The sequence below is a fragment of the Oncorhynchus mykiss genome, chromosome 19 (assembly GCF_013265735.2).
Source record: "Oncorhynchus mykiss isolate Arlee chromosome 19, USDA_OmykA_1.1, whole genome shotgun sequence".
In the NCBI taxonomy this organism is placed as follows: Eukaryota; Metazoa; Chordata; class Actinopteri; order Salmoniformes; family Salmonidae; genus Oncorhynchus; species Oncorhynchus mykiss.
In genome coordinates this window covers 64353466-64371964 of record NC_048583.1, presented here as the reverse complement: position 1 = coordinate 64371964, position 18499 = coordinate 64353466, and the positions used below count along the sequence as shown (strand labels likewise).

At 45.4% G+C, this 18499-nt stretch overlaps 1 protein-coding gene across 2 annotated transcripts in view; it reads left to right on the top strand.

The window, feature by feature from the left end:
• The first annotated feature begins 754 nt into the window (after window positions 1-754).
• paplna (papilin a, proteoglycan-like sulfated glycoprotein) overlaps window positions 755-18499 on the top strand; it is a 90636-nt gene continuing 72891 nt past the window's right edge. For both annotated transcript variants that reach the window (XM_036955386.1, XM_036955387.1), the window contains exons 1-4: window positions 755-1096; window positions 4321-4383; window positions 6980-7083; window positions 18427-18487. In XM_036955386.1, coding sequence (XP_036811281.1) covers window positions 4333-4383; window positions 6980-7083; window positions 18427-18487 — 216 coding nt within the window. In that variant the 5' untranslated portion in view covers window positions 755-1096; window positions 4321-4332. The remainder of the gene's footprint in view (window positions 1097-4320; window positions 4384-6979; window positions 7084-18426; window positions 18488-18499) is intronic.

Sequence of the window (18499 nt, the reverse complement as noted above, 5' to 3'; positions counted from 1 at the left end):
ATTGATAAATGCCACCTTGTCCGAGGGAGATTTGACAGGTTATCAAAACATCACGACAGGGTAAGCCTATACTAAACACAGTCCTTATTTTCAAGCGTTTCTAAAAAAATCCCCTATTGGAAAAATGAATAGTTGAAAAACTATTGGAACCATTTCCCTTGTTTAACCACTAGGTTTTATGGGTATTATGACACCTCCACTGTGGAGAGCTAACGTCTTCACCATAACACCCCCCCAAAAAACTGTGAAGGTACAAGCCTGTGTACACATAGGAGCTACCTTGAGGAAACGTAAAATCAAAAGGTCCGTCCAACTGATTCGTCGCCAGCTCTCATCAATCCGGGACGTGTGGTCACCTTATTATAAACCTATTCATATATATATATAATTGTTAAACCCTGGTATTAACGAAGCTGTTATTAAACATCATAACACATTATTACACTATAATAATCTGACACCGCTCAACTCAAATAGCCCATACCGTAATGCTATAATAACAGTACCGGGTGTGAGCCACTAATCTCTCGTGGACAGATTCTCATGAACAGGAAATGACTAACTTTCGCGAAATAAATTGTGTTCTGAGGTAACCAAGATTAGAGGGCCACTGGTTTGTAAAAACGAGAATTACTCATTAAAAGTGTGTCCTGCACATTCATTCTGAGAAGAAGGATCTTAAAATCTACAAACGTTAATTAACAGTTATTTTTACAATCTGAAATGATAGCCTCACAATATTTCTCCCCGGTTGAGTTCTGTACATTGACACACTGCAATCACCAGCGCGCAGATCCCGGGCACGACGGGGTTAGCCCGAGTGACGCACACAAAGGTTTTAACACCGACTGGACTCTTTCTCCTCTTTTCAATTTCAACTGGAAAGGGAAAGGAAAAGGGTCTTGCAGCTTGATAACCTCATCAGAACAGGAGTTGGGCAGCGGGGTTAATAACTAAAACCCTCCCCGGTAGAGAGACGAAGCCAGCAGGTAATATTAGAACCGCAGCTGCGGAGGTACTACAACACAGTGAAACCGCGCAGCACGGATTCATCGGCTATTTTGGATAGTTGAAGGGACGCAGAAACGCTCAAAGGGTAAGTTCTGACAACTTTTATTAGGATTTCTGCCATTTTGTCTTTAGTAAGAATAGTTTCGTGGGAAATTTCTGGAAAGCCAACATTCTTGCGCACAATATTAAGCGTTTACAGGAGTTACTTTTCACATATTTCTGATTTGTAGCCAGGCTACCAGCTACTAATAGACTATTAATTTCTACTTTTAATTAACGTATACTACATTCAGTTCAGTTCAAAGTCATTCAACATTTTTTTTTCTCAACATAGTCTTAATGTTTTGCAGAGCAGAACAGAGCGTACCCTCTCCGGTTGGAGAATATAACGCATCTCCACTGGGAAAAAACACGTATTAAATAAACTTTTTCCCCGTGTAATTTCAACAGAAGATCAATGTGATTACGTTGAATCAACGTGTAAAACTGATTAGATTAGCAAAAAGTCATCAACATAAGGACATTTAGTCTTTTTTTTTTACACAACCTTTAACCTGAATCTCATGACATGGTGAATAATATTTATTTTTTACATCAACTTGGAATTCATATTAGTTGACAACTAAAAAGCAAACGTCTGTTCCCAGTTTGTAATTTAATAATTTGTTCCCAGTTTGTAAAAAATAATGGACACAAATACTTCATTTGTAAATTAATGTCTGAGTGTTGGAGCCACTGCCTTTCTGTAAATACAATAAAAACAAGAAAGTCCTGGCATCTGGTTCGCTTAATTATAAAGAATTTTAAATTATTTATGCTTTTATTTTTGAGACTTAAGTACACGTAAAACCAAATACTTTTGGACTTTTTACTCAAGTAGTATTTTACTGGGTGACTTTCCACTTTTACTTGAGTCATTTTCTATTAAGGATATCTTTACTTTTACTCAGGTATGACGATTGAGTACTTTTTTCCACCACTGAGGGACATCCTCTTTTGTCACCTTCCATGAACCCCGTCTACCGTCAAGGCGCCCCGCCAACTCAGGATAGACCGAGGTTACCTATTGCTGTTTTTTTCCCCTGACAGGGTTTGAGGTTGTGAGACTATGGGAGTCACTTTATTTCACTCCAAATGATTCCCTGTTATTCTATTCTACTATTTTCTATGAAATGAATAGTTACGTGTTGAGAATACACACAAAAACACATTAACGTTACTTGCTTTATTCTGTTAGCACAACATTGAATAAATAAGTTATTATTAAAATATGCATAACTTTATTGATGGGCCATTCCTTCACAATGTGTGCTCGGTGTATTATACAGTGTGTGCACGTGTGTTTGTGTGCGTGCACGTGTGTTTGTTTGTGTATTCAGTAGGTGTGTGTGCACGTGTGTTTGTGTGCGTGCACGTGTGTTTGTTTGTGTATTCAGTAGGTGTGTGTGCACGTGTGTTTGTGTGTTTGTACATGTGGTCAAGGAATGAGACTCTTGAGTGCAAAGAGTTTTTTTTTGCTGACCAGTCTATTGACGGTGTTAGTGAGAGTTGAATCCTGTGACTGGGGCTCTGTCCTGACCCCCTAACTCTGACAGTTCCGGTAATAAGTTGAGGACAATAGGCTCATAGAGCCACTGACTCCATTAACAACCTTCAAGTGAGTGCAATTACGGACAGTCAGATCAGTCCAGACCAGAGTGTCCACTGCCCGCTGGGCTGCCTTGCCCCCCCTCGTTCAGGGAACCATAGTAAAACATTCTCCTATGTTCTCAGAACAGAACACCTCCGTTCTCAGAACAGAACTCCTCCGTTCAGAACAGAACACCTCCGTTCTCAGAACAGAACTCCTCCGTTCTCAGAACAGAACTCCTCCGTTCTCAGAACAGAACTCCTCCGTTCTCAGAACAGAACACCTCCGTTAAGAACAGAACACCTCCGTTCAGAACAGAACACCTCCGCTCTCAGAACAGAACACCCACGTTCTCAGAACAGAACTCCTCCGTTCTCAGAACAGAACTCCTCCGTTCTCAGAACAGAACACCTCCACTCTCAGAACAGAACACCTCCGTTCTCAGAACAGAACTTCTCCGTTCTCAGAACAGAACTCCTCCGTTCTCAGAACAGAACTCCTCCGTTCTCAGAACAGAACTCCTCCGTTCTCAGAACAGAACACCTCCGTTCTCAGAACAGAACACCTCCGTTCTCAGAACAGAACACCTCCGCTCCGTTCTCAGAACAGAACACCTCCGTTCTCAGAACAGAACACCTCCGTTCTCAGAACAGAACACCTCCGTTCTCAGAACAGAACACCTCCGTTCTCAGAACAGAACACCTCCGCTCCGTTCTCAGAACAGAACTCCTCCGTTCTCAGAACAGAACACCTCCGTTCTCAGAACAGAACACCTCCGTTCTCAGAACAGAACTCCTCCGTTCTCAGAACAGAACTCCTCCGTTCTCAGAACAGAACACCTCCGTTCTCAGAACAGAACACCTCCGTTCTCAGAACAGAACACCTCCGTTCTCAGAACAGAACACCTCCGCTCCGTTCTCAGAACAGAACTCCTCCGTTCTCAGAACAGAACTCCTCCGTTCTCAGAACAGAACTCCTCCGTTCTCAGAACAGAACACCTCCGTTCTCAGAACAGAACACCTCCGTTCTCAGAACAGAACACCTCCGTTCTCAGAACAGAACACCCCCGTTCTCAGAACAGAACTCCTCCGTTCTCAGAACAGAACTCCTCCGTTCTCAGAACAGAACACCTCCGTTCTCAGAACAGAACACCTCCGTTCTCAGAACAGAACTTCTCCGTTCTCAGAACAGAACTCCTCCGTTCTCAGAACAGAACTCCTCCGTTCTCAGAACAGAACTCCTCCGTTCTCAGAACAGAACACCTCCGTTCTCAGAACAGAACACCTCCGCTCCGTTCTCAGAACAGAACACCTCCGTTCTCAGAACAGAACTCCTCCGTTCTCAGAACAGAACACCTCTGTTCTCAGAATGTTGGAGAAAAAAAAAAAAACGTAAACAAATGAATAATAATTATTTCTGTTTTGTGATTTTTTTTTTAATAACACCATTAAACATCTCACGTAGGATTTGAAAATCACTTTATAATAATGATTGTAGAACTACTAGAAGCTAACACTTTTATCATACCGTTCGGTAATAAACCATTTATAAAGGCATTTTACAAAACCATCTTCCCACCGTTTATTAATCATTGCTCTCACATGTTGTACATGTAAGTAAACATAGTTATTATAATCGCCTTTATCAGACTAACTAACTGGTTTTGTCGTCCCCATCAGTGAAAGAGGAAGATGCTGCGGTGTCTGGTTGCTGTGCAGCTGTTCTTGGCGCCAGCTCTCCTGGTAAGCAGACATGATGTCCATATGAATAGTGTTGCATTACGTTGTTATTGTATTCAGTGAAGACAAATTGTTACGTGGGGGAAAAAGCAGTCTGGTACAGGTAACACATCCAACCTACACTACATTATCAAAAGTATGTGGACACCCGTTGCTGACAGGTTTATAAAATCGAGCACACCGCCATGCAATCTCCATAGACAAACAGTAGCAGTAGAATGGCCCCATACTGAAGAGCTCAGTGACTTTCAACGTGGTACTGTCATAGGATGTCACCTTTCTATCAAGACAGTATGTCAAATTTCTGCCCTGCTGGGGCTCACCAGACACCCCTGCTTCACCAGCCTCCCCTGCCTCACCAGACTCCCCTGCTTCACCAGCCACCCCTGCTTCACCAGCCTCCCCTGCTTCACCAGCCACCCCTGCTTCACCAGCCACCCCTGCTTCACCAGCCTCCCCTGCTTCACCAGCCTCACCTGCTTCACCAGCCTCATCAGCCTCCCCTGCTTCACCAGCCTCCCCTGCTTCACCAGCCACCCATGCTGGGACTGCCCCCGGTCAAGTGTAAGTGCTGTTATTGTGAAGTGGAAACGTCTAGGAGCAACAATGGCTCAGCCGTGAAGTGGTAGGCCACACAAGCTCACAGAAAGGGAACGCCGAGTGCTGAAGTGTATAGCGCTTAAAAATCGTCTGTTCTCGGTTGCAACACTCACTACTGAGTTCCAAACTGCCTCTGGAAGCAACATCAGCGCAAGAACTGTTCATCGGGAGCTTTATGAAATGGGTTTCCATGGCCGAGCAGCCGCACACAAGCCTCAGATCACCATGTGCAATGCCAAGCGTTGGCTGGAGTGGTGTAAAGCTCGCCACCATGGGACTCTGGAGCAGTTCTCTGGAGTGATGAATCACACTTCACCATCTGGCAGTCCTACGGACTTATCTGGGTTTGGCAGATGCCAGGAGACTGCTACTTGCCCTAATGCATAGTGCCAACTGTAAAGTTTGGTGGAGGAGGAATAATGGTCTGGGGCTGTTTTTCATGGTTCGGGCTCCTTAGCTCCAGTGAAGGGAAATAGACAATTATGTGCTTCCAACTTTGTGGCAGCAGTTTGGGGAAGGTCCTTTTCTGTTTCAGCATGACAATGTCCCCTTGCAGAAAGCGAGGTCAATGGTTTGTCGAAATTGGTGTGGAAGAACTGGACTGGCTTGCACAGAACCTTGACCTCAACCCCATCGAACACATTTGGGATGAATTGGAACGCCGACTGCGAGTCAGGCCTAAATCGCCCAACATCAGTCCCTGACCTCACTAATGCTCTTGTGGCTGAATGGAAGCAAGTCCCCCACAGCAATGTTCCAACATCTAGTGGAAAGCCTTCCCAGAAGAGTGGAGGCTGTTATAGCAGCAATGTTCCTACATCTAGTGGAAAGCCTTCCCAGAAGAGTGAAGGCTGTTATAGCAGCAAAGGGGGGACCAACTCCAGATTAACACCAATGATTTTGGAATCAGATGTTGGACGAGCAGGTGTCCACATACTTTTGGCCATGTAGTGTATGTGTTACAGTACTGTGTTATATAGGTCCCCACAGAGACCACACAGTAAACATGTAGACACTAGCTGTAAAATACTTAGGATGTCTGCTAAACATGTATTATTATAGGTGATAGGACAGTGGTGGCAGGACAGTGGTGGCAGGACAGTGGTGACAGGACAGTGGTGACACGATAGTGGTGACAGGACAGTGGTGAGGTAGATGGCAGGACAGTGGTGAGGTAGATGGCAGGATAGTGGTGACAGGACAGTGGTGACAGGATAGTGGTGACAGGATAGTGGTGACAGGATAGTGGTGACAGGACAGTGGTGACAGGATAGTGGTGACAGGATAGTGGTGACAGGATAGTGGTGACAGGATAGTGGTGACAGGACAGTGGTGAGGTAGATGACAGGATAGTGGTGACAGGATAGTGGTGAGGTAGATGACAGGATAGTGGTGAGGTAGATGACAGGATAGTGGTGAGGTAGATGACAGGATAGTGGTGAGGTAGATGACAGGACAGTGGTGAGGTAGATGACAGGATAGTGGTGAGGTAGATGACAGGATAGTGGTGAGGTAGATGACAGGATAGTGGTGAGGTAGGTGACAGGATAGAGGTTAGGTAGATGACAGGATAGTGGTGAGGTAGGTGACAGGATAGTGGTTAGGTAGATGATAGGATAGTGGTGAGGTGGGTGACAGGATAGTGGTGAGGTAGGTGACAGGATAGTGGTTAGGTAGATGACAGGATAGTGGTGAGGTAGATCACAGGATAGTGGTGAGGTAGGTGACAGGATAGTAGCGAGGTAGGTGACAGGGGGGGGGGGGGTATATGGGTCTGGAGTCAGAAGCTTTTACCACTACACCAGAGTCCGGCACGTGGCAACCTAGTCCTATAGGGCCCTATGGCTTCTTGTCAAAAGTAGTGCACTATATAGGGGATAGGGTACTTTTGAAGTAGTGAACTATATAGGGAATAGGGTACCTTTTGAAGTAGTGAACTATATATGGAATAGGGTACCTTTTGAGACTCTGACCACTATGTGTTGTTTTAAATGTCCAGCTGCCTAGTGGGGACTACTGGGAGGAATGGAGTCCCTATGGAGAATGTAGCAGGAGCTGTGGCAGTGGGGTTACCATGAGAACCAGGAGATGTGTTACCCAGAGGTAAGAGATTGGTTGTTTCTTTCTTTCTTTCTTTGTTTCTTTCTTTGTTTCTTTCTTTGTTGGACGTGACTCTACTCTTTCACTATAGTCTTTCCAACAGAGCTTAGCGGTGTTTTACAAGGACCAAAATGTTTAGCTTGACAGAAAGTCACATAGTGAGTTATGGATGTGGTTATGATGATATCAGGTTATATAGAACACCCAGGAGTTATGGATGTGGTTATGATGATATCAGGTTATATAGAACACCCAGGAGTTATGGATGTGGTTATGATGATATCAGGTTATATAGAACACCCATGAGTTATGGATGTGGTTATGATGATATCAGGTTATATAGAACACCCAGGAGTTATGGATGTGGTTATGATGGTATCAGGTTATATAGAACACCCAGGAGTTATGGATGTGGTTATGATGATAGCAGGTTATGTACAACACCCAGGAGTTATGGATGTGGTTATGATGATATCAGGTTATATACAATACCCAGGAGTTATGGATGTGGTTATGATGATATCAGGTTATATAGAAGACCCTGGAGTTATGGATGTGGTTATGATGATATCAGGTTATATAGAACACCCAGGAGTTATGGATGTGGTTATGATGATATCAGGTTATGTACAACACCCAGGAGTTATGGATGCGGTTATGATGATATCAGGTTATATAGAACACCCAGGAGTCATCGATGTGGTTATGATGATATCAGGTTATATAGAACACCCAGGAGTTATGGATGTGGTTATGATGATATCAGGTTATATAGAACACCCAGGAGTTATGGATGTGGTTATGATGATATCAGGTTATATAGAACACCCAGGAGTTATGGATGTGGTTATGATGATATCAGGTTATATAGAACACCCTGGAGTTATGAATGTGGTTATGATGATATCAGGTTATGTACAACACCCAGGAGTTATGGATGTGGTTATGATGATATCAGGTTATGTACAACACCCAGGAGTTATGGATGTGGTTATGATGATATCAGGTTATATAGAACACCCAGGAGTTATGGATGTGGTTATGATGATATCAGGTTATATAGAACACCCCCAGGAGTTATGGATGTGGTTATGATGATATCAGGTTATATAGAAGACCCTGGAGTTATGGATGTGGTTATGATGATATCAGGTTATATAGAACACCCTGGAGTTATGGATGTGGTTATGATGATATCAGGTTATATAGAACACCCAGGAGTTATGGATATGGTTATGATGATATCAGGTTATATAGAACACCCAGGAGTTATGGATGTGGTTATGATGATATCAGGTTATATAGAACACCCAGGAGTTATGGATATGGTTATGATGATATCAGGTTATATAGAACACCCAGGAGTTATGGATGTGGTTATGATGATATCAGGTTACATAGAACACCCTGGAGTTATGGATGTGGTTATGATGATATCAGGTTATATAGAACACCCAGGAGTTATGGATGTGGTTATGATGATATCAGGTTATATAGAACACAGAGGAGTTATGGATATGGTTTTGATGATATCAGGTTAAATAGAATACCCGTGAGTTATGGATGTGGTTATGATGATATCAGGTTATATAGAACACCCAGGAGTTATGGATGTGGTTATGATGATATCAGGTTATATAGAACACCCAGGAGTTATGGATGTGGTTATGATATTATCAGGTTATGTACAACACCCAGGAGTTATGGATGTGGTTATGATGATATCAGGTTATATAGAACACCCAGGAGTTATGGATGTGGTTATGATGTTATCAGGTTATATAGAACACCCAGGAGTTATGGATGTGGTTATGATGATATCAGGTTATATAGAACATCCAGGAGTTATGGATGTGTTATGATGATATCAGGTTATATAGAACACCCAGGAGTTATGGATGTGGTTATGATGATATCAGGTTATATAGAACACCCAGGAGTTATGGATGTGGTTATGATGATATCAGGTTATATAGAACACCCAGGAGTTATGGATGTGGTTATGATGATATCAGGTTATATAGAACACCCAGGAGTTATGGATGTGGTTATGATGATAGCAGGTTATGTACAACACCCAGGAGTTATGGATGTTGTTATGATGATATCAGGTTATATAGAACACCCAGGAGTCATGGATGTGGTTATGATGATATCAGGTTATATAGAACACCCAGGAGTTATGGATGTGGTTATGATGATATCAGGTTATATAGAACACCCAGGAGTCATGGATGTGGTTATGATGATATCAGGTTATGTAGAACACCCAGGAGTTATGGATGTGGTTATGAAGATATCAGGTTATATAGAACACCCAGGAGTTATGGATGTGGTTATGATGATATCAGGTTATATAGAACACCCAGGAGTTATGGATGTGGTTATGATGATATCAGGTTATATAGAACACCCAGGAGTTATGGATGTGGTTATGATGATATCAGATTATATAGAACACCCTGGAGTTATGGATGTGGTTATGATGATATCAGGTTATATAGAACACCCTGGAGTTATGGATGTGGTTATGATGATATCAGGTTATATAGAACACCCAGGAGTTATGGATGTGGTTATGATGATATCAGGTTATGTACAACACCCAGGAGTTATGGATGTGGTTATGATGATATCAGGTTATATAGAACACCCAGGAGTTATGGATGTGGTTATGATGATATCAGGTTACATAGAACACCCTGGAGTTATGGATGTGGTTATGATGATATCAGGTTATATAGAACACCCAGGAGTTATGGATGTGGTTATGATGATATCAGGTTATATAGAACACAGAGGAGTTATGGATATGGTTTTGATGATATCAGGTTAAATAGAATACCCGTGAGTTATGGATGTGGTTATGATGATATCAGGTTATATAGAACACCCAGGAGTCATGGATGTGGTTATGATGATATCAGGTTATATAGAACACTCAGGAGTTATGGATGTGGTTATGATGATATCAGGTTATATAGAACACCCAGGAGTTATGGATGTGGTTATGATGATATCAGGTTATATAGAACACCCAGGAGTTATGGATGTGGTTATGATGATATCAGGTTATATAGAACACCCGTGAGTTATGGATGTGGTTATGATGATATCAGGTTATATAGAACACCCAGGAGTCATGGATGTGGTTATGATGATATCAGGTTATATAGAACACTCAGGAGTTATGGATGTGGTTATGATGATATCAGGTTATATAGAACACCCAGGAGTCATGGATGTGGTTATGATGATATCAGGTTATGTAGAACACCCAGGAGTTATGGATGTGGTTATGATGATATCAGGTTATATAGAACACCCAGGAGTTATGGATGTGGTTATGATGATATCAGGTTATATAGAACACCCAGGAGTTATGGATGTGGTTATGATGATATCAGGTTATATAGAACACCCAGGAGTTATGGATGTGGTTATGATGATATCAGGTTATATAGAACACCCAGGAGTTATGGATGTGGTTATGATGATATCAGGTTATATAGAACACCCAGGAGTTATGGATGTGGTTATGATGATATCAGGTTATATAGAACACCCAGGAGTTATGGATGTGGTTATGATGATATCAGGTTATATAGAACACCCAGGAGTTATGGATGTGGTTATGATGATATCAGATTATATAGAACACCCAGGAGTTATGGATGTGGTTATGATTGTACTGTGTCCAGGCAAGATTGTAGGGAGTGGCACTTTAACTTTGAATAGGATCTCTATATTTAAGTTGGGTGTTGTCTTGTGTTCTCATGTGGTTGTGGCTTGTTGTGATGGAGTATTGACGATGACTATGATGGTCTATAACCCATATGATTATGTGAGTAAGCTGGTTAGAGAGAGAGGAGGGATAGAGAGGAGGGATAGAGAGGAGGGATAGAGAGGGAGGGATAGAGAGAGGAGGGATAGAGAGAGGAGGGATAGAGAGAGGAGGGATAGAGAGGAGGGATAGAGAGGAGGGATAGAGAGAGGAGGGATAGAGAGAGGAGGGATAGAGAGGAGGAATAGAGAGAGGAGGGATAGAGAGAGGAGGGATAGAGAGAGGAGGGATAGAGAGGAGGGATAGAGAGGAGGGATAGAGAGAGGAGGGATAGAGAGGAGGGATAGAGAGAGGAGGGATAGAGAGGAGGGATAGAGAGAGGAGGGATAGAGAGAGGAGGGATAGAGAGAGGAGGGATAGAGAGGAGGGATAGAGAGGAGGGATAGAGATATAAGGCGGCAGGTAGGCTAGTGGTTAGAGCGTTGGACCAGTAACCGAAAGGTTGCAAGATCGAATCCCAGAGCTGACAAGGTCGTTCTGTCGTTCTGCCCCTGAACAGGCAGTTAACCCACTGTTCCCCGGTAGGCTGTCATTTAAAATAAGAATATGTTCTTAACTGACTTGCCTAGTTAAATGAAGGTAAAATTAATAAATAAATAAAAAGAGAGAGGAAGGATAGAGAAGAGGGATAGAGACAGAGGTCATATCCAGCCTGTCCTGCCAGCTTGGTACATCGTATCTATCTCAGAGTTGTATCCATAAATCATAGAGCTGGAATCCAGCCTGCATGTTCCTTCTTGCTCCTCGTTGTAATGTGATCTCAGTGTACCGTATGAAGAGAGGCGAAACTGAAGTACAGTATGTGCTTCCCCCCCAAAAAAGACTTCAACCAATTGGATGAGGAGCTGCATCCTCAAGGGGTCATTGAGGTCACAACAACACAAACCCTTCCCGAGGTGCTTGGTTGTAAATGAGGGACTTTATCCTTAATCCCTTTTTCAGCTGTGATCTGTGCTGCCCAAAAGACAGAGATAAACTAACTGTTCATGATGGGATTGCAAGCCGTCATTAGTCAGCAGCTCTCTGCCTGATTGCAGTGAGTCCCAAATGGAACCCTATTCAGATTGAGAATGAGTCCCAAATGGAACCCTATTCAGATTGAGAATGAGTCCCAAATGGAACCCTATTCAGATTGACAATGAGTCCCAAATGGAACCCTATTCAGATTGAGAATGAGTCCCAAATGGAACCCTATTCAGATTGAGAATGAGTCCCAAATGGAACCCTATTCAGATTCAGGGTGAATCCCAAATGGAACCCTATTCAGATTCAGGGTGAGTCCCAAATGGAACCCTATTCTCTACATATTGTATTACTTTTGACACTGTATCTATGGGCCCTAGTCAAAAGTAGTGCACTACATAGGGAATAGGTTGCCATTTGGGATGTAACCTGAGTGATGGCAGGGATGGGTCAGGAATGAGTGTTGTGTTAAAGGAACAACCTCAAAGCTGAAAGTGCTTTTACAGGGCTGGGCCTGCGGGTTCTGGGCTGAGGGCTGGGCCTGCGGGTTCTGGGCTGTGGGCTGGGCCTGCGGGTTCTGGGCTGAGGGCTGGGCCTGCGGGTTCTGGGCTGAGTGCTGGGCCTGCGGGTTCTGGGCTGAGGGCTGGGCCTGCGGGTTCTGGTCTGAGGGCTGGGCCTGCGGGTTCTGGGCTGAGGGCCTGTGGGTTCTGGGCTGAGGGCTGGGCCTGCGGGTTCTGGTCTGAGGGCTGGGCCTGCGGGTTCTGGGCTGAGGGCTGGGCCTGCGGGTTCTGGGCTGAGGGCTGGGCCTGCGGGTTCTGGGCTGAGGGCTGGGCCTGCGGGTTCTGGGCTGAGGGCTGGGCCTGCGGGTTCTGGGCTGAGGGCTGGGCCTGCGGGTTCTGGGCTGAGGGCTGGGCCTGCGAGTTCTGGTCTGAGGGCTGGGCCTGCGGGTTCTGGTCTGAGGGCTGGGCCTGCGGGTTCTGGGCTGGGCCTGTGGGTTCTGGGCTGAGGGCTGGGCCTGTGGGTTCTGGGCTGAGGGCTGGGCCTGCGGGTTCTGGTCTGAGGGCTGGGCCTGCGGGTTCTGGGCTGAGGGATGGTTCTGCGGGTTCTGGGCTGAGGGCTGGGCCTGCGGGTTCTGGGCTGAGGGCTGGGCCTGCGGGTTCTGGTCTGAGGGCTGGGCCTGTGGGTTCTGGGCTGAGGGCTGGGCCTGCGGTTTCTGGGCTGAGGGCTGGGCCTGCGGGTTCTGGGCTGAGACAAACAGAGACAGCTACCTAGACGTGCTGAAACACAGCTCACTGATGTCGTGGTTCATTTCACATGTAGGTTCTTGTATTTTGAATTATTTATTTTGGAACAGCAAAATGATTGTCTGTCGACAAAGACATAGAAATATCACAACACAGACGCTACATGACCAAAAGTATGTGGACACCTGCTCGTCCAACATCTCATTCCAAATTCACGGGCATTAATATGGAGTTGGTCCCCCCTTTGCTGCTCTGACAGCCTCCACTCTTCTGGGAAGGCTTTCCACTAGATGTAGGAACATTGCTGCTATAACAGCCTCCACTCTTCTGGGAAGGCTTTCCACTAGATGTTGGAACATTGCTGCTATAACAGCCTCCACTCTCCTGGGAAGGCTTTCCACTAGATGTAGGAACATTGCTGCTATAACAGCCTCCACTCTTCTGTGAAGGATTTCCACTAGATGTTGGAACATTGCTGCTATAACAGCCACTCTTCTGGGAAGGCTTTCCACTAGATGTAGGAACATTGCTGCTATAACAGCCTCCACTCTTCTGGGAAGGCTTTCCACTAGATGTAGGAACATTGCTGCTATAACAGCCTCCACTCTTCTGGGAAGGCTTTCCACTAGATGTAGGAACATTGCTGCTATAACAGCCTCCACTCTTCTGGGAAGGCTTTCCACTAGATGTAGGAACATTGCTGCTATAACAGCCTCCACTCTTCTGGGAAGGCTTTCCACTAGATGTAGGAACATTGCTGCTATAACAGCCTCCACTCTTCTGGGAAGGCTTTCCACTAGATGTAGGAACATTGCTGCTATAACAGCCTCCACTCTCCTGGGAAGGCTTTCCACTAGATGTTGGAACATTGCTGCTATAACAGCCTCCACTCTTCTGGGAAGGCTTTCCACTAGATGTTGGAACATTACTGCTATAACAGCCTCCACTCTCCTGGGAAGGCTTTCCACTAGATGTAGGAACATTGCTGCTATAACAGCCTCCACTCTTCTGGGAAGGCTTTCCACTAGATGTTGGAACATTGCTGCTATAACAGCCTCCACTCTTCTGGGAAGGCTTTCCACTAGATGTAGGAACATTGCTGCTATAACTGCCTCCACTCTCCTGGGAAGGCTTTCCACTAGATGTTGGAACATTGCTGCTATAACAGCCGCCACTCTTCTGGGAAGGCTTTCCACTAGATGTTGGAACATTGCTGCTATAACAGCCTCCACTCTTCTGGGAAGGCTTTCCACTAGATGTAGGAACATTGCTGCTATAACAGCCTCCACTCTTCTGGGAAGGCTTTCCACTAGATGTTGGAACATTGCTGCTATAACAGCCTCCACTCTTCTGGGAAGGCTTTCTACTAGATGTTGGAACATTGCTGCTATAACAGCCTCAACTCTTCTGGGAAGGCTTTCCACTAGATGTTGGAACATTGATGTGGGGACTTGCTTCCATTCAGCCACAAGAGCATAAGTGAGGGCGGGTACTGATGTTGGGCGATTAGGCCTGGCTCGCAGTTGGCGTTCCAATTCATCCCAATGATGTTCGATGAGGTTGAGATCAGGGCTCTGTGCAGGCCAGTCAAGTTCTTCCACACCGATCTCAACAAAACATTTCTGTATGGACCTCGCTTTGTGCACGGGGGGGGGGGGGGGGGGGGGGGGGCACTGTGATGCTGAAACAGGAAAGGACCTTCCCCAAACTGTTGCCACTAAGTTGAAAGCACAGAATCATCTAGAATGTTGTTGTATGCTTTAGCGTAAAAATTTCCCTTCACTGGAACTAAGGGGCCCGAACCATGAAAAACAGCCCCAGACCATTATTCCTCCTCCACCAAACTTTACAGTTGGCATTATGAATTGAGGCAGGTAGCATTCTCCTGGCATCCGCCAAACTCAGATTCATCCGTTGTACCGTTAGATGGTGAAGCGTGATTCATCATCACTCCAGAGAAGGCGTTTCCACTGCTCCGGAGTCCAATAGCTTTACACCACTCCAGCCGACGCTTGGCACTGCTCATGGTGCTGTTTGGAAACCCAGTTCTTGTGTTGACGTTGCGTGGCAGTGTGCTCGATTTTATACGGCTGTCAGCAGAGGGTCTGAAATAGCTGAATCCATTCATTTGAAGTGTTGTGTTTCTGTATGTAGTGTATTTGATTCAGCACATGTGAAAGAGAGAGAGAGAGAGAGAGAGAGAAACACAGAGAGAGAGAGAGACAGAAAGAGAGAGAGAGAGACAGAAAGAGAGAGAGAGAGAGAGAGATAGAGAGAAACACAGAGAGAGAGATAGAGAGAAACACAGAGAGAGAGAGACAGAAAGAGAGAGAGAGAGACAGAAAGAGAGAGAGAGAGAGAGAGAGATAGAGAGAAACACAGAGAGAGAGAGATAGAGAGAAACACAGAGAGAGAGAGAGAGAAACACAGAGAGAGAGAGACAGAAAGAGAGAGAGAGAGACAGAAAGAGAGAGAGAGAGAGAGAGAGAGATAGAGAGAAACACAGAGAGAGAGATAGAGAGAAACACAGAGAGAGAGAGACAGAAAGAGAGAGAGAAACACAGATAAACACAGAGAGAGAGAGAAACAGAGAGCGACACAGAGAGAGAGAGAAACAGAGAGAGAGAGAGAAACAGAGAGAGCTCTATTGTGCCTTTATGTCCATCCACGCCCTGTCGCCATGGCGATGGTTAAACAGTTTAAAACCTTTATCATTCATGTTGCCACTGCTCCACCTACACAGTCAGACAGCCTGCCCTCGGGGTGAACCATGCATGAGAGGCAAGTAGCGGGAACCTCTGGGACGCCAGCCCAGCCTCGGCCTTACCCGGCTCCTGTCTGGTGTCTCATCAGGAACATTAGTCAGAGGCCACACCCTTTACTTTCCATTATTACAGGCCATCACGCTGTTGACTTGAACTGTTTGTCTACGTCCCTAATGACACTATTTACCTTATGTAGTGCCCTTCTTATGAACAGGGCCCTTAGGACTCTGGTCAACAGTAGGGCACTATACTGTAGAGGACTGGTCAACAGTAGGGCACTATACTGTATAGGACTGGTCAACAGTAGGGCACTATACTGTAGAGGACTCTGGTCAACAGTAGGGCACTATACTGTAAAGGACTGGTCAACAGTAGGGCACTATACTGTAAAGGACTCTGGTCAACAGTAGGGCACTATACTGTATAGGACTGGTCAACAGTAGGGCACTATACTGTAAAGGGATGGTCAACAGTAGGGCACTATACTGTAGAGGACTCTGGTCAACAGTAGGGCACTATACTGTAAAGGACTCTGGTCAACAGTAGGGCACTATACTGTAGAGGACTCTGGTCAACAGTAGGGCACTATACTGTAGAGGACTCTGGTCAACAGTAGGGCACTATACTGTAGAGGACTCTGGTCAACAGTAGGGCACTATACTGTAAAGGACTCTGGTCAACAGTAGGGCACTATACTGTAGAGGACTCTGGTCAACAGTAGGGCACTATACTGTAAAGGACTCTGGTCAACAGTAGGGCACTATACTGTAAAGGACTCTGGTCAACAGTAGGGCACTATACTGTAGAGGACTCTGGTCAACAGTAGGTCACTATACTGTAGAGGACTCTGGTCAACAGTAGGGCACTATACTGTAAAGGACTCTGGTCAACAGTAGGGCACTATACTGTAAAGGACTCTGGTCAACAGTAGGGCACTATACTGTAGAGGACTCTGGTCAACAGTAGGGCACTATACTGTAAAGGACTCTGGTCAACAGTAGGGCACTATACTGTAAAGGACTCTGGTCAACAGTAGGGCACTATAAAGGAAACAGGGAGCTAATTGGGAGACAATCATTCTATTTACCTTTGCCATGTTGTTCAAACAGCACAGTGTGAAACGGAGGAGGAGGAAGAGGAGGGGGAGGAAGAGCCTGGATGAACTGAATAACACCGTAGCTTCAGGCTTTAGATCCCGGAGAGAGAACACTACCCAACCCTTACATGTTCCTGGTTCAGCCTCTTACTCATCAAGTCATGAAAGGTGGAACATGTCTGGTATTGAGCCTGAGGCATAACAAGCCTGGGATTAAACACTGCCTGTATCTACAAAGTATCTGAGTAGGTGAGTGCTGATTTAGGATCAGTTTGGCCTTTCACATCATAATGAATAAGATGATGTAGACAGACTGCCTTGGTGGATGACACAGCAGGCCTGGAGGGGAAATAGGCCTCAGCTTGGCTCCTAGTACCAATCCTCTAAATACCAGTCCTTACCAACACCGCCATGCAGATCTACGATCAGCTTCCCCTGCACCTAGCCTCACCTGTGGGGAAAATGCTAAACTGACCCAGGATCAGCGTGTAGGCCAGGCGATTTCACCCTGTACATACTGAAGGAAACCAACGCTCTTGTAGGGACACAACTCCAAGGTTCTGTCCCAAATGGAATCCTATCATCTATGTACTACACGACTTTGACCAGGGCCCATAAAGCTCTGGGTCGTGCACTATACAGGGACGGAATGGGCTGCCATTTGGGATGTAGACCAAAACAATTAGCTGCCTCATGGTTAGCTGCCTGTAGCCTGGGTGCTGATATAGGTGGAGGATGAGGAGGATGAGGAAGAGGAGGAGGAGGAGGAATAGAAGGAAGAAGAGGAGGAGGAAGAAGAGGGGGAGGAAGAAGAGGAGGAGGAGGAGGAATAGAAGGAAGAGGAGGAGGAAGAGGAATAGAAGGAAGAAGAGGAGGAGGAAGAGGAGAAGGAAGAAGAAGAATAGAAGGAAGAAGAGGAGGAGGAAGAAGAGGGGGAGGAAGAAGAGGAGGAGGAGGAGGAATAGAAGGAAGAGGAGGAGGAAGAGGAATAGAAGGAAGAAGAGGAGGAGGAAGAGGAGAAGGAAGAAGAGGAGGAGGAAGAAGAGGAGGAAGTTGAGGAAGAGGAAAAAGAGGAGGGGGGGAAGTTGAGGAGGAGGAGGAGGAGGAAGAAGAGGAGGAGGAAGTTGAGGAATAGAAGGAAGAAGAGGAGGAAGAAGAGGATGATGAAGAGGAGGAGAGGAATGCAAAGGAGGAGGAGGAAGGGGAGGAGGAGGAGTAAGAGGAGGGGGGAGGAGGCTAAGTCCCCGATCTGTACCTAGGATGAACTTCAACTTGGAGCTCTGAGCCCACTGAACATAGCCTGGTCCCAGATCTGTTTGTGCTGTCTTGCCAAGTCCTAGGTCATTGTCATGCTAAACATGTCGTGGCAAGACAGAACAGAACTGGTTTAATCAATGAATAACTTGGTTGTTTTCTCTGTTTCTTGGTCGGTAGGACTGATGGAGGGAACAACTGTGTGGGGCCAGACAAGTCCTACCGCTCATGTAACATCCAGGTAAACAACATT